The sequence below is a fragment of the Drosophila persimilis genome, unplaced genomic scaffold (assembly GCF_003286085.1).
Source record: "Drosophila persimilis strain 14011-0111.01,24,50 unplaced genomic scaffold, DperRS2 tig00003933-arrow-pilon, whole genome shotgun sequence".
Lineage (NCBI taxonomy): Eukaryota > Metazoa > Arthropoda > Insecta > Diptera > Drosophilidae > Drosophila > Drosophila persimilis.
This window is the reverse complement of record NW_020825706.1, coordinates 685,521-701,328: the sequence shown is the minus strand read 5'-3', so window position 1 is coordinate 701,328 and position 15,808 is coordinate 685,521. Positions and strand designations below refer to the sequence as shown.

General features: G+C 48.4%; 5 protein-coding genes across 5 annotated transcripts; 3 read left to right on the top strand and 2 right to left on the bottom strand.

Moving 5' to 3' along the window:
- The first annotated feature begins 973 nt into the window (after nucleotides 1-973).
- LOC6594464 (thiamine transporter 2) lies at nucleotides 974-2,641 on the top strand. The gene is made up of 5 exons (XM_002019679.2): nucleotides 974-1,253; nucleotides 1,321-1,622; nucleotides 1,684-2,018; nucleotides 2,074-2,315; nucleotides 2,376-2,641. The coding sequence occupies exons 1-5, from the start codon at nucleotides 1,045-1,047 to the stop codon at nucleotides 2,638-2,640; spliced, it is 1,353 nt and encodes a 450-aa protein (XP_002019715.1). The 5' UTR covers nucleotides 974-1,044; the 3' UTR covers nucleotide 2,641.
- A 336-nt stretch (nucleotides 2,642-2,977) lies between these two features.
- LOC6594463 lies at nucleotides 2,978-6,006 on the top strand. The gene is made up of 7 exons (XM_002019678.2): nucleotides 2,978-3,103; nucleotides 3,174-3,303; nucleotides 3,422-3,572; nucleotides 3,639-3,826; nucleotides 3,891-4,494; nucleotides 4,548-4,908; nucleotides 4,967-6,006. The coding sequence occupies exons 2-7, from the start codon at nucleotides 3,185-3,187 to the stop codon at nucleotides 5,581-5,583; spliced, it is 2,040 nt and encodes a 679-aa protein (XP_002019714.1). The 5' UTR covers nucleotides 2,978-3,103; nucleotides 3,174-3,184; the 3' UTR covers nucleotides 5,584-6,006.
- A 450-nt stretch (nucleotides 6,007-6,456) lies between these two features.
- Nucleotides 6,457-10,436, bottom strand: LOC6594462 (protein AF-9). The gene is made up of 3 exons (XM_026994439.1): nucleotides 10,379-10,436; nucleotides 9,638-9,879; nucleotides 6,457-9,577 (listed from the first exon to the last, which is right to left on the bottom strand). Exons 2-3 carry the CDS (start codon nucleotides 9,822-9,824, stop codon nucleotides 6,900-6,902), a joined length of 2,865 nt encoding a protein of 954 aa, XP_026850240.1. The 5' UTR covers nucleotides 9,825-9,879; nucleotides 10,379-10,436; the 3' UTR covers nucleotides 6,457-6,899.
- Nucleotides 10,437-10,800: 364 nt separating this feature from the next.
- Nucleotides 10,801-12,537, top strand: LOC6594461. Its single transcript, XM_002019676.2, has one exon. The coding sequence runs from the start codon at nucleotides 10,940-10,942 to the stop codon at nucleotides 12,329-12,331; it is 1,392 nt and encodes a 463-aa protein (XP_002019712.1). The 5' UTR covers nucleotides 10,801-10,939; the 3' UTR covers nucleotides 12,332-12,537.
- A 92-nt stretch (nucleotides 12,538-12,629) lies between these two features.
- Nucleotides 12,630-14,130, bottom strand: LOC6594460 (myb-like protein I). Its single transcript, XM_002019675.2, has 3 exons — nucleotides 13,984-14,130; nucleotides 13,372-13,925; nucleotides 12,630-13,302 (listed from the first exon to the last, which is right to left on the bottom strand). Exons 1-3 carry the CDS (start codon nucleotides 14,073-14,075, stop codon nucleotides 12,659-12,661), a joined length of 1,290 nt encoding a protein of 429 aa, XP_002019711.2. The 5' UTR covers nucleotides 14,076-14,130; the 3' UTR covers nucleotides 12,630-12,658.
- Nucleotides 14,131-15,808: the final 1,678 nt, after the last annotated feature.

Here is a 15,808-nt window from a genome sequence, read left to right as displayed (position 1 = left end):
ATTTCCAAGTTTAGAGCTTAAGGTATCTTTATAGTAACCCTCTGCTATGTGTACTATCTTCAACAACCTATAATTTTAAAGGCCTGTCATCGCTATAGCTTGTAAATATGGAAATGAATACATATGTAAGTATTAGCGGACATATACGAATTTGTACGTGAAGGTATGTACATGCATACATATGTGCGGGTCAGTTTTAGCGCTGTTTTCAGCTAAGCTTTTGTGGAATTCCGCTGGGTTTCAAACAGTGCCTGCTAAACCCAGACTCCCCTATATTATTGTCTAAGTACGTTTACGTCCATTACTTTTTAGTGTATTCCTCGATTGAAAATCATCCAGAAATGGCATTTTATCCCTCTATAAAGATGTCTTTATTTTGTCAGGTTGAAATCGCATTTTAAACGTTTGAATGTCACCTTCCAAAGTTATTAATATTCACCTGGGAATCTCCCGATTCTTTTAGCCTTATCACTCAATACTACCACGCATGTTACACGAGATTTTGATCAAAGTGCTTTAACTTATCAGCCTTCAATTTCACTCATAAGTGTATCGCGAACGAAAACAGAAACCACATTTTAAAGACCTACCAGGTTGTTAAGAATATAAGTTATACTGAAAGATCCACTTAAATGCTTTGCTAATAGTCTAATTAGCTGATAATTTTAATTTCATGGAGTGGGAACGGATCAGCGACTGCATCGTGATTGTGCTTTGGCTATGCTGAGAGCAAATTAGCGGAATCTTTTCATCGGATCTCCCTTACGCTCCGCCATGTGTGTGAAGTCCGACAGGCCCAGTCCATGTAGGTTGGCTCGTTGAAAGTCTCCCGCGTCCAATCGCGAGTTGCGCTGATTATAAGACACGTCAAAACGAAATCTCTATAGTCAGAGAGGTACCCTCATAACCCCCTGGCTGGAAGAATGTGTAATTATTTTAATAGGTTGTCTAAGCTTTCTAGACACCGCACAGCGCGGCGTTCCAGCATTATCGCTGGATTGCAGTGAATATCGCGATTAGATTCGCATTGGCAGCCGCAGCGGGATGGAGTCGTGGCTGAAGATATCGTGGGTATTATGCATATTCGGTTTCCTGCGCGAGATCCGTCCCTCGGAGCCTTATCACGCTGAGATATTGATGAGTGACTGGTATCATGTCACCCAGGAAGAGATCAATCGTTCCGTCTATCCCGTGGGCACCTACTCCTATCTGGCTCTACAAATCTTTGTGTTCCTCATCACAGACTTTCTCAGGTAATCAGAACCCAGGCATGCAATAATGCGATCGCACCAAGGTCATACCTCTGTTTTCTCCCATCAGATACAAGCCTGTAATCATTGCCAATGCTCTGACGGGCATCTTAGTCTGGAGTACGCTGCTTTGGACCACAACGCTGACGGGGCTGCAGGTGGTTGAAGTTTTCTACGGCTTCTACCAGGCGGCAGAAGTGGCCTACTATGCTTACATCTATGCAAAGGTCGATAAAAAGTATTATCCGCTTGTGACCTCCTACACCCGGTCGGCCATGTTCGTGGGAAAGTTGGTGGGTGGTCTCCTGGCGCAGCTCATGATTGGCATGCATTGGATGGTCTACCGACAGCTCTACATCATCAGCATTACAAGTACGTTTAATACTCTGGCTAATCAGAAGATTTATAATACAGCAAATGATTTTTCCTGCAGGTCAAGTGTTGGCGCTGTTTTGGTCGTTCGGTTTGCCAAAGGTCGAAAAGAGCCTGTATTTCCATAGCCAATCTGGAGCTGGGAAAGATGACACAAAGTCCGATGCAGCAGTCATTGAGAATGGATCACAAAAGCCAGAGGAAACGGTGGAAAAGCCTTCACCTGCCACGAAGCAAAGCTTCCATGCTTTTCAGCTACTGTGGACTCACTTCCACAGCGCCTACACAAATCCCACGGTCCTGCAGTGGAGCCTATGGTATGCCATGATACTGGCAGGCTTTCTCCAAATAAGCACCTACATGCAGGTGGTGTGGAAGTCCTACGATGAGCCAACTGTAAGTGGAGGCAGATGGTGGTATATTGTAGTGTCTTCAATGTTCTCTTTACCAGATTGCATGGAATGGAGCCGTGGACGCTGCTTTGACGGCCCTTAGTGCTGTCTTCTCACTGCTCGCGGGCTACTTTCCTGCGAGTCGCCTGAAGACGCGCACCAGCTTTCTGACCATAGCTGTGCTGTCGGTACTGCAGGGTGGCTGTATACTGCTGTCATCATGGACCAGCAATATATACTACTCCTATTTGGGCTATGTGCTCTTCGGCGGTTTATTTGCTTTTACCATAACGGTGGCCAGGTTTGTCCTAAGCCTCAATCTCTTTGTTGTCAATCTACCCATGTATCGCTCTTCTTGCAGCTCTGAGCTGGCTAGCAGCCTGGTGGAGGACAGCTTTGCCTTGGTCTTTGGCTTCAACACTTTTATTGCGCTCCTCTTGCAATGCATCCTGACATTTGTGGTTGTTTCGGAAAATGTCAATCTCAATTTGAACGTATTTGAACAGTTTACCGTTTATGCCTTCTATTTTATGGTAATTGCCATTGTTTACTTCACAGTTGTTGTATTGCAGTGCGTTTGGTCTGGCGTGAAAGGCCCGAAAACAAATAAAGAGGTCGTAAATTGATCATTTTGGTTTTTGGTAGCCTTTTGTTTACAATTATCGGTAGTAATATCTGTGTGATCACAACAACCTCATGATCGATAAGAAATAGTGGTCGATATCGATATATAGAATTACAAAAATATTTCTGTGCAAAAATAAAAAATGTGAATGATCCAGTAGGGCTATTTCTTTCCAAACAATCTTTAATTGGCGAAAAGTATATTCAAACGCAATTAAACCTTTTTATTGAAATTAAATCGCAAATTGAAGAAACATAAATATCGTACTCTATCGTACATCTCCAAATGGTTCATCTACCGATATACTCCTACGACTCTCACCTCTAACGCCCGGCTGGTTGTTGGTGGCGCGGGTTTTTGTTAACAATTGTTGTTAACAATTACAAACATTTAATTACATTGCCGCTTTTGACACTGCATACTGCAGTACAGCACTAGCTGCCGTATCAGCGATACGTGGATACGTGAGTACGCTGTTCAAAGAACAATGGACATGGTTGACCTTACACCCTTCCTCGAAATTTTTGTTTACAGCCATAAAAAAGATGAGAGTTCTACGTCGCGGGACGGTACAAAAAATTGCGTTGGCCGTTTGCCTGGCGTTGTTGCTCTTCTCCTTGTATGTTTTAAATGAAGAGAGGGATTTGGATAAAAATGTTAAAATGTATGTCTTTACTCGTATCATTGCACAAATACCATGTCTGTTTGTGCTTGTGTGTGCTTTGCAGATAATCATTATTTATTAATTGCTTTTGCTTGTATATGCTTTTTCTCATGTGCAGCGAAATTATCGAGCGCTCCATTCGGGCGGCCATGAATCAAGGCGAATGCCGACATCCATACCTGGATGTGGATAATCCCGATATCATGCAATTCTACAAACCGGTGGGGAAAGTACACTGCGGCGACGGACTCGATTGGGTCATGTGCGAGGTGACTGCGAGAATGTTTGCGAAATAATCATATTCTTATGCCTCCTCTTAATCATTGTTTCTGTAGAAATCCATATGCTTTGTGAGGCCCGAGATTACTGCCAGTCACGAGGATGTCATTTGCTCTTACACGGACATCATACGCAAATCGGACTACAAGGTGCGCTTTGGGCGTACGCTGAGGGTCAAGGAGCCGTATGTCCTGCAGAGCAGTGACTTTGTCAAAGTATCATGCCGGTCGGGCAGCGGTCAAAGGTGACTCTTAGTTCACATTCCTGCCTGTGATATCAGATTACACTTGTTTTCTTTGTTCCCACAGCTGGTTCGGTATGGCGCATGGTATCCGTGATACTGTGCAACGACCGCTGGCTGCCAATTTTGCCCCAAATCTGGCTGTATTGCCACCGGAGGCAGTGGCCCAGGCCCAGCCTCAGATGCAGGAAGTGCCGACCGCCTCGTTCTACAATGTTCTGATGTTCGGCTTTGATTCGCTGAGTCGCAACGCCTTCATGCGCAAGCTGCCAAGGACATACGAGTATCTGACCAAACAACTGGGCGCCACAGTGCTGAAGGGGTATAATATTGTGGGCGATGGCACGCCACAGGCACTGGTGCCTCTTCTGACGGGCTTTACGGAACTGGAGCTGCCAGAGACACGGAAACGGTTTTCGGGATCGGGCAGCGTGGATTCGTATCCCATGATTTGGCAGGATTTTGCACGTCTCGGCTACATGACTTCCTTCAACGAGGATTTGCCCAATGTGGGCACATTCACGTACCGCATGAATGGTTTTCAGTCGCAGCCCGTCGACCACTATCTTCGCACATATTTTGTTCAAGCAGAGCAAATGGCAGGCGACAGCCAGCCCAACTGTATTGGCCACCAGCCGGATCATATTACCATGCTGGAGTACACCAAGAATGTAAGAATTTCCCGCATCTTTTCAAGCTTAACTGAACCATATTCCCCTTTTAGTTTATGCTTAAGTATCGTGATGCGCCGCGCTTTGTCTTCAGCTTTCATGGGGGACTCTCGCACGATTCCATCAATCTGGTGGGCGCAGCCGATGATGATGTACACGACTGGCTGGTCGCCCTCAAGGAGAAATCTCTGCTGGATGACACCATTCTCATTTTTATGGCGGATCATGGCAATCGCTTTGCAGAGGTGCGGGCCACCCTGCAAGGCAAGCAGGAGGAGCGACTGCCGTTCTTTAGCTTTGCCTTTCCCGAGTCCTTTAAGAAACGTTTCCCCCAGGAGTACAAAAACTTTCTGGCCAACGAGCAGCGCCTTACAACGCCATTCGATGTGCACGCCACACTGAAGCACATCATTCGTAAGCTTTTATCTTTCCATCGTATTGTTAGACCATCTCAAATGATTTATCTCTGCAGAGCTGCAGACCGCCAGCGACGAAGAAACGACTGTTGAGAGCGATGATATATCTCCTAAGCCCAGGATCCACATCTCGGAATTGGCTCGAGGACGTGCCATCTCGCTGCTTGAACCCATACCGACCAATCGCTCTTGTGCCGATGCTTACATAGAGCCCCACTGGTGTGCCTGCCTCAATTGGCGTCCACTGCAGCTGAACGACACTCAATACTCTGGCGTGATTCTCAAGGCGGCACAGAGCATTGTGGACACCATCAATGCGGCCACAGCCGAGCAACGAAAGTTCTGCGTTCCCCTGGACTTGCTTCGCGTAAATTGGGCACTGCGCCTGCAGCCGCACAAGGAGCTGCTGCAGTTCAAGACGAACAGCGACAGGGATGGTTTCCTGGCGGATATGACCGGCCAGACGGAGGTGCACGACGAGATGTACCAGCTGCAGCTGGTCACACAGCCGGGCAATGGGCTGTACGAGGCCAGTGTGTCCCACAACCTGCAGACATTCAGTGCGACAACAAAGCTCACGGATATCTCGCGTGTGAACAAGTACGGCACTCAGGCCAGGTGCATTTACGATCGTGATCCAGAATTGCGGAAATATTGCTATTGCCGCGACTAGTCAATGCGCACATGCAGACGCAAATAACGAACACTCTCTAGTCTGTAGTCTCAAACACAGAGATCTGCTAATCAATTAGCTCGATTAATATTCGAATATTCACAGCTGTTTGTATTTGTATTCTCCTCCCCACAATGTATTCATATTTGCCCCAAAAGACTACGATCGCTCTCTTTTTCGATATTAAGTTTGAAAGTCTGCCTCAGTTTTTGTAATATAAGTTCCTCAACTCAAAGCGAAAGAAAGTACTAATTATTTTGTATTTATAGTAGTAGAGAAAAGAGCAATGAAATGAAATGAAACCTCTCTGTAACCAAATACCGAACACACGTAGATATAGGTATATATTTTTATAATGCACTGTATTTATAGTCGCCTGTATGTACTTTTATTTGAATATTGATAAACATTTCTTCACATACAGACATTTACGATAAGTATATACGCGTGAGGGGGTGTGTTTTTGTTTGATTTTGGGAATGCGGTCTGTTTGCGTATCCTGAGCATTGACCTCGCACTGGGGTTTGGGTTAAAATTAACTCTGTTTTTTTGCGTAAATTCGTAATCGCGTATATACAATACTAAACATTACTTTGGTTAGATCCGTAGAATATCCGTATCCGTGTCCGTTTCGTAACCATGTGTATTTCTAGGCGATCCTTCTACTTTCTGCGCCTCCATTCTACTGATGGTATATTATATCTGGTAATACCTTAACGTTCATAAACGCACTGTGCATAATTTGGGGTGTACATATGTATATATCTTATCTAGATAGAACTATGTATAATACTTGCTTCGATTTCAGATTAGTTTTTTTGCTTTTGGGATGGGTAATAAAATATAAAAAAAAATCTAGTAATTGTACAAAAGTCATTATTTATTTTTCAAGTTTAAATACTCAATAAATTAAGAGTAAAGGATCAAGGAGATCATCTTACCAAATAATAAAAATATAATGATATTTATAATCGAATAGGAAACCAATTAAAATAAGCATAATTATAGGTCTTAGATGGAAATGAGTCTCGAGCTAAAAGGATATGGTTCGCGTATGGTATATGGTTTAGGGGTAGGTGTGCTTATAGATAGCCTTCCTGTGCATCGAGACAGAGAGAGAGAGAGTATCGCATACTGCTGCTCTGGCCTGTAACCTAACATCTAAACAAAAGGGAAGTCGGGGGGGGGAAGCAGAACCTGTGTGGTTTACAACTAAACTTTCTTTAAAGTGTATTGTATTTGGTTATGTGCATGAGGGTTTTGTGCATCGTCTAGCTGTAGAGAGCTGGTGCGGCGGCGGCATTGGCCATTTGGTGTCACGAGACTGAGGTGGCCAGAAACTCCTGGAGCCGCTGCACGGTCACACGATCCAGCTTGCACAGATCAAAGTCGAAGGTCTTGTGCGTGATCTCGTAGCAGCCGGTGGCCGCTATCATTTCGACGACCTGTTGCAGCTCCTCGTTGTCCTGCAGCGTCATGATCTTGTGATGCAGCTCCTGCAGTTCGCTCAGATATTCCGTCGGCAAGGATGTGGTGCTCACCTGCAGCGATGGCGTCATCTCAGCCGGCGAACTGCTGTTATTGTTGTTGTTGTTGTTCAGGCTGCTGGCTGCTGAAGCCCCACCGCTGGGATGGCTATTGCTGGATGGCGAGGACGGCGGCGGCGGCAGGAATCCTGATCCTGCACTGCCAGCCACTGGCGCTAGCGCTGTGGAATTCGCATTCGAAGGACGCAGCGACGGCGATTTGGATTTCTCACGCGGTGCCTTGTTCTGTTCCTTCTTTGAGGGCTTGACGGGGGGCTCCATAAAGCCCCCTCCACCACCGCCGCTGCCGCTGTTGCTGTTCTGGGAACTGCGACGATTCCGTTTCTTTTCCTCTTTGTCCGGCTTCTCGGACTTGTCCGCCGCCTTGGTCTCTGGTGTTCTGTCTGGCCTTTCGGACTTATCGCTGTTCTTCTCCGGCTTTTCGTTTGGCTTTGACTTTCCCTTGTGTTCCTTGCCAGCAGATTTGGCATCTTTTGCGGACCCTGCACTGGCCTTAGCCGCCTGTGTCGATGGTTTTTGTTGGCTGCCCCTCGCTGGCAGATCGGGAAAACTGCTGTTGGAGCTGTCCGAATGCTGGAGCGTGGCAGCCGCTGCTGCGGCCAGTGCACTGGTGGCAGCCAGATCCGGCGCCGATTGAGCCGAGTCCACATCACTGAGGTCTAGATTGCTTGGAGCCTTGTTCTGTCCCGGCTGTGGATGCGTCTGTGGCTGCTGTTGCTTGCCGCTGTGCTTGGCCTCCGTCTGCTTGTCCCCGGCGGTCTCTCGCTGCCGTTTCTCGTCCTTGCTGGAGGCCTTCTCCTTCGATTTCTTGTGTTTCTCCTTCTTGCTGCTGTTGGCATTGGCACTGGCTCCGCTGGTTGCAAATTTGTCCGTCGTCGTGGCCTCACCGCTGGGACTGGCACCCGTTGTCTTGGGCGATGGCTCAGCCACTGATGGCTTCTCCACTGTCGTTGCTGCCGCTGCCAGCTGCTGCTGTTTGTCTTTCTCCCGCTCCTTGGGCTTCTCTTTGTCCTTTTCGCGCTCGCTGCGCTCCTTATCCTTGTCCTTGCTCTTGTCCTTCTTCTTATGCTTGTGGGACTTCTTGTTGTTGTCGGCATTGCCATTGCTCGTCCCCTTATCTGACTTTGGATCTGTGGCTTTCTCTAAATGCTTCGGAGTGGCCGTCGTCGATGTGGACTCCTCTTTCTGATCGCCTCCCCGCTTGCCGCTGCTGGCCATGCTGCTGCTGCTGTTGCTGCCCACAGAGGTGGGCGTCGCCTTGCCCGTGGCGGAGGCGCTCTGATTGGTCGCTGACTGATGCTGCAGTGTATTGCCAGCGGTCAGAGGACTGTCGGTTTGGCCAGTTCGCTCATCCTTCGGCAGCCGCTTGTCCTTGTGATCCTCGCGCTGTTTCTCCCGCTCCCGTTCGCGCTCTCGCTCGCGTTCGCGCTCCTTGTCCTTTTTCTCCTTTTTGGACTTCTTGTTGGAGCTGCGCTCCTTGTCCTTGGACTCGGACTTCCCCGACTTGTGCTCATCGCGCTCTTTGGATCGCGAGTTGGGCACTGCGACCGCATTGGACGCATCAGTGGCCATCTTCTTGGGACTGGGAGCACTCATTTCGGCCTTGCCTAACTTCGGGCTGGCCGTACGCTTCATCAATGCCGAGGAATTTGCCAGGACCAGGGCCGTTGAGGAGGGTGTGCTACTGGAGCTCTGCTCGCGTTCACGCTCCTTGTCGCGGGACTTGTCCTTTTTGGACTTTTCCTTGTCGCGATCATGCTTGCCGCCCCCCTCGCCGGACTTGCTTGATTTGCGATCCTTGTCCCGGCCATGACGATCCTTCTTGTCCTTCTCGCGCGGCTTGTCCCCGCTACTGGACTTGTCGCGCTCCTTGCTCGACTTCTCTTTGCCGCCATCGTGTGAGCCGCTCTTGCCACTGGCGGGCGCGGCTTTGCCCTCCGGCGAGTGTTTTGGGGGAGCAGCAATGGCCAACATATTGCCGCCATTCCCCTTGGTGATGGGCGGCCCGAAGAGCGCAGAGAAGGCGCTGGTCTTGCCGGGATCATCGTTGCGCGACTTGTGCTTCTTGATCGGTGCCGAGTCAATAGTCAAGGTACTGCTGCCCCCACCCTTGGCCTTGACAATGCCCACCTCGTTGTTGGGCCCCCCCTCGCCGCCACCGACGCTGGGCGATAGCGTGCGACTGAGGCTGCTGGGCCCGATATTCGCACCAAATACGGGCACTCCACCGCCGCGCATCAGCTTGGCGCGAAATTCCTCAGAGGGGGCCTCAAACACGTGTGTCTTCACCTCGACATGGTGACGTGGTGGCCCTGTCTGCTGTAGCTCCAGATCGTACTGGTACATGATGCGCTTGGGCTCGTCGCGATTGCGAAAATATATTTCGACTGGCAATAGGAAGCCGGCATATCCCGACTCATGTAGAGCATACGGTGGCTCCTTGATCACTGCAAGGAAAAATCAATGAAATTAACAAAACGAAAACTTTCGCGACATTCGACACTTACCACGCTTCGGTTTGGGAAAGGACTCGTGCAGCAGAAAGACAACCTTCTCCACAAAGGCACTGATGTCCGCCTTGTTCACGCCCTGCACGTAGATCTCCCAGTCGTGGGTGAAGGCCTGCGGATGTGGGGTTTTCTTGCTGCGCAGCTTTGACGTGTGGCCAATCTCAAATTGCACCTTGACCGCCATTCCTCTGTGTAGAGCATCAAACTCCGATGTCTCCGGCGCGGTTTCCGTTTAAGTGCTGCAAACAACAAAACAGGAAGCAACAACGCTTTAACAACATGTCAAATATCCCGCCAAAATCGATGCGGGGCAGGAGTAGTGCCCATTAGTGTGAAAAGATAAACCCGTATTGTAAAAGTTGAATGAAAGATTCTTATTGGCGCCCAATTAAAATCAAAATAATTGGCCAATCCAATGCTTGTGGCACGCCGCCCTGCTCTGCTTCCGACCCGCAGACAGCAGCGGCTCAGGGTGCATGCGTGCTGACTCTTGCAACATGTCACGTCCGCCTTCGTCTCCAGCTACTTTGAGAGCTCTTCCGGGCACCTTTGGCATATTGGGCAATGCGGAATAATTGACAGCTATATAGCTATTGATCGGTATTTGTGTTATGTTTCGCCTTTAAACCGAATTGTTATTGTTTGTGTGCCACATTGTGGCCTTTTGTCCAGGGCAAGCTTTCGCTCGGGTCATGTTTTTCTGCCGCAACAATTCCGGTTGCACAATTCTCTACTTACTATCTGCACTGGGCGCATTCGCATTAATATGCACACTAATTTCGCCTAAGTAACGATATTTATTATTGCTATATACAGAATTCGCGGAAAACGGAAAAACACACACAAAAAATCTATGTTGCCTAAAACAGTTCCATTGATTCGGTGAATGAACTGGTTCGTTGATTTCGCATCGTTCGATTAGTTCAGCGCTATCGATACCTACTCATAGCGATATAATTGTGCCATTAAACAATTCGTTAAATGATTTGTAACTATGCTAGAGCCTTCTTCCAATATTATTCAGATTTTTATGAGAATAAATAGAGATTTATAAAGATAAATCATCTCTATTTCCTTTTGTTTTCCCATCATCTCACATAATCGAATCATCGCTGTTCATGATACCAGTTCCGTGAGTTCGGTTCACATCTGAGCCACAGACAACACTCAAAAGAACATTAGGAAAAACAATAAAATGTTTTGCGAAAGTGATGGCAGAAACTGAAAACGACGAGTGAAATTGACCCAATTGATGAGTAGTCAAACCACGCCCAGGACGCCAACCCAGACCAGTCCAAAATGACGACTGAATTTGGCAACAGTCAACAGTTCGTGTCGAATAATGGGAATGCCAGCTGCAGTGCGTCTCGCTGGCTCACGGAGGAGGTCTTTAAGCTGATCGATGTTGTGCAACGCGACGAGGCCATTTACAATCCCAGGCACAAGTACTACTTCTGCCGACCGTACGTGGAGAACTTTTGGAGGGAAGTGGATCAGAAGCTGGAGAAGAATCCCGGCGCCAGCCTTGCCAAATGGACAAATTTGCGCATTTCGTTTCGGCGCGAGTACACCAACTATCTGGAGGAGAAAGTTCCGCCCTGCTGGTCGTACTTCGATCGCATGTTCTTCCTACATCCGTATCTGCGCAAGAAGCACCAGCAGCCCAAGTCGCTGGACACCCAGGTGCAGGATGCCCTGGCGCATCTCTCCAGCCTGTCGAACCGCATGCAAAGGGAGCGCACCGTGACCACCATCGGTACAACAACCAGCAGCACCACCCAGCCGACACCCACGTCTCAGCAGAGTCCCCAGGCGCAGCCGCTGGACAACTATTTGGATTACTTCGACGAGCATGAGCCAAACAACTCTGAGCTGGAGGACCTCATGGACGAGGAGGGACGCCATCGGTACCACAACCAGCTGGACAGCAACGATATCAAATCCGAGTGCGAGGAGCCAGTCGATGAATTCGAGCAGTTGACCCCAGACCACGACGAGGACGAGCCTGAAGACCATGAGATGCATAAGATGGCCCCCTCTTCCAGCGTGGCGGCAGCGGTGGCCAGCTCGTCCGCGGCAGAGGCCCACCGACGGTATGCCCCTCAACAGCCGCACACCAATCGAATGCATCACAACCGCCTGCAGATACGCGCCTACCAGGACGAAGTGCGGGCCAGTCGTCCGCGCTCGCAGGAGCTGCCGGTGCCCGCTGCTGTAGTGTCAGGCGTCAATTTGCCTGCCCAGCCCACAACCCATTTGAACATTTCCTTTGTACGTCCAACGTTTAGCAAGCCCGTGGATTTGGTCAGCACCACAACGCACACTGGAGGGGCAGTTCCTGCGAGTGGGGCGTCCGCCGAAATGGAATTACCAACTCCATCGAATTTAGCAGCAGGAGCCACCACACCCATGGTGGGGACAATGGCCAGTAGCAGCAGTGGCAGCTATTTGAGCCAGCGACATGTCCACAACCATCATCAGGCGGCGCCCTCTCTGCGTCTGGAGGCAAACAACTCGGCTGGTCCGGTGGCGAATGGAGGCGGCGTTGATTTGTGCGACTGCAAAACCGATTCCGATGCCATGTTCCTGATGAGCCTGTTGCCCGACATACAGAAGCTGAACGGTCGGGATCGCGGCAAGATTAAGATTGCTTTCCAAAACATACTACAGGACTACCTATATCCCGACTAGGCGTGGCCATAAGTTCCGATCTCTATCCACACAGTCGCTCTGTGTATAATTTTGTTTGCTTTTAGCATGTGAACGCCAAAGCGGCCCAGCCGCAGAGGTTTCCAGTTCTTAGAGTTTCCTTTTACTTACTTCAAGCTTTGCTGTGCAAGAACAAAGTATCCTTAACACGTTTTGAACACTATCAACTATGTTTATTTAAGTGTATAAATATTTATAAATATTTAACGTTTAACACAAGAATAAATTCATTCGAAATTTAGGCGATAATATATGGCTACAAATTAACTAGAAGTGCAGTGCCCTCCGACCTATCACATTCGTCATTCGTCATTCGAAGAGCTTCAGCTCGCGGGATATCTTCTTGATCTTATTGTCCAGCGTCGTGTCCTCGTGCTCGCAGATGTAATAGTGCCTCGAAGTGCACTCCTGGCCATAGTACACATAGCTATGCTTCCCCGCATTGTAGCTCAGCCGGAGACACCGTCCCTTGCCCTCGATCTGCACGGTGTTGTTGAGGACATCGCTGCCGTCCTCCGATGTCTCCTCGGAGCTATCCACCAGATTGGAGGCCGTGGCATTCTCGCTCTTCTGGGCCATGGCTATCGATGTGAGGTTCGTATTGGGATTCACAGGCTTGGCCGAGTTGGACCAGATCCACAGGAGACCAGGGTTGAGACCGCCCAGCCAGTAGTCGCGTCCCCTGTGCGGCGGCTGGTTCAGCAGATAGGCCATAATCTCTTCGTTCTCCGAGACCTTTTCGAACTCTGCCAAATGCGAGTTGAGGGCCTTGCAGGCCGAATTGGCCGTCTTCCAGTTGACCTGCTGCTGGCTGTTGATGTAATAGCAGTTGTCGCTGATGCGCGTAAAGTTCGTGGGGCAGGGATCCTTGACCTCCTTCTGGCCTTCCTTGTTGCCAGCCATCAGGTAGTAGATCAACTGCTCTGACCGTCGCACACGACTCTCCAGGTAATCTGTAAGCATTCGATGGCTCATGGTTGAAAGGGAAAGTTTTCTTTTGACTGGTTTCTAGTTTTCATTACCGACACGATAGACCAGCTTCTCGATAGCACCCAGCAGATACAGATCGTTCTCGGAAACAGCCCGGAATGTTGTGGGCTGGCCACTGCCCTGTAGATGCTGTTGCTGGTGCTGCTGCTGCTGCTGCAGGGGTACTGGCCGCAGATGCTGCTGCTGCTGGGGAGGAGGAGGAGGATTGGGATTGGGATTGCCTCCCCCAGAACTGCCGCCAATGCCAAAAAGCTGCTGCAGGAAGCCAGGCTGCTGTCGCTGCTGCTGTTGCTGTTGCTGTTGCTGTTGCTGTTGCAGGTGCTGCTGTTGCTGTTGGTGCAACATTTGATTGGTCATCGGCCGGAATTGGGGATTCACAATGGGACTCTGACTCTCCACGGGCTTGCGCAAATGCGGCTCCAGCTCCACAGCCTCGCCAATCCGCCGCGTGATGTAAATGTTGTTCCCAGGTCGCTTGTAGGCCGACGAATGATAGTTAAGGGGTCCGTTCATGGACATGCTCATGCCCATATCGCCGCCTCCCATGTACGGCAGATCCTTGGACGTTCGCTGACTGCTGCTTTGGCTGTTGGGGACAAATTAAACCATCATCTCAGGGGGAAACCTAGTCCAAAAACACACACCTCAAAACATAATCTTCGAGAAATTGCGACCAAATGGGAGCGTTTGAGTCCGCCTCCACCACTGCGTGTGATTCATTCGCGTATTTTTGCATATTTTCACCATCGCTGTCATTACATAAGACGAACGACGGCCCATGGCCCAGGCATAAAACTACCAGGTAAACAGCAGCCCCAGGCCGAAGCCGGATGGCTGTCTGTTTGCTAGCCGTAGCCGGTGACATATGATGGCTGGATGACACCCCCTTCTCACAGAGCAAGCACTTGGCGATTCAAGTCGCGCGGTCACAGAGCACTTTCGATTTCGATACGTTTTCCGTGCGGTTTAGGCCGACTCCGTTGTTGGTTCGTTTCTGACTGAATGCCGCGCGATCAGAAGACCCAGACTGAGGCTCAGTTCGAGCCCCAGAGCCGGTCGGTCGTCTCCAGCTGTCTGAGTCGCTGTCAATGGCCCATGGCAATGGCCCAGACCTGCTGCTGCTCACTGAGAAATGCAAAAATTTCACTTTCTCCTTCGGTTCGGTTCGGTTGGGGCTCTTTACAAATGTAAGTCATTGGGGCTGTTCGTAGAGTATGTATTTCTCCTCCGTGGCGTTGCTTTGTTGGCCGTCAACGCCCGCTTTTTGACATACTCGCAGTCGGAGTCGTACTGTTTGCACTCCATTAAATTGGTTTCATTCAGACTTAGGTAATTGCTCGGGGGCTTCAATGGAAACGAAAATGTATTCATTTCTTTGGTATAAATTTAGATATGGGTAGCATTTTAAGGGGGGCCATTCGGGAGGGGTTTGCCATAAAAGAGTTTTTCTAATTTCGGGCTAAAGTTTATACTATTTGAGATTAGCTTTAGGTTGTGGAGCTACTTTGCTCGTTTATATCTCTCTATTATATATATGTATGTGTATTATAGTTATAGCATTCTTTTATAGACAAAAGTATTTAGAAAACTCTCTTTTTATTTATTTTATAATATAATCCAAGTATAGATAAATATGCCAAGTGTTTCGGTACCATATTATTGAATCTTCTATTGTTTCAAAAGTGATAATTAGTACCAGTTCAGAGTCTAGTCTTTGCTTCAAAAATAGCAAATTATCCAGAGAATTTGCCAATTTTTTTCCTCGTAAAAGTACGCCTTTCTTTCGAGTTCTTTGAGGACCTATTACCATAAATGTTTCTTTCAAGACCAGCTCTTTTCTTAAGCTCCACTCTCATCCACATATGGACACACCTACTTCATAATGAAAGCATAATACAGCTTATATAAATCATGACTGGGACATTATAATGTGCAATTTAATGCGCCACTTAAAGTTTTAATAACTATTTTATGGAACTGCGAAAAAAGAGATTCGAGAGATTCGACGAAAAAGAAACACGTTACGGAGAGCCAAAGATACACTAGACGACAGATGGGGGGGAATTAAAGCTCCATTAATATGAAAGGTGATTCAATTTGGCTGACAGACCGACTCTCAGCGTTAACTGGATTATTGATGGTCACAGCAGCAGCCCACATCGATCAAAGATCTCTCAAAACTGATTTTACCCTGAAGATATGAATGGATGCATGTACATACGATATGTATCTGTATCTGTATCTGTGGATCGGCATATCTGAACTTTCGTTATTCAGATTACTTTGACAATTAGCGGATGTTAACGATGTTGCAATGAAGGCCTCGATCGAACCGTGATCTCATGATGACGCACTTTGAGCTTTTGGGTTTTTCACTCCACTTCAAATGGGGGGCTTTCCCAAAAAACCAAACAAACAAACCAAAGACCTACCTTTGCATAATCAGAGCAGATTTCGGCTGAAAAGCAG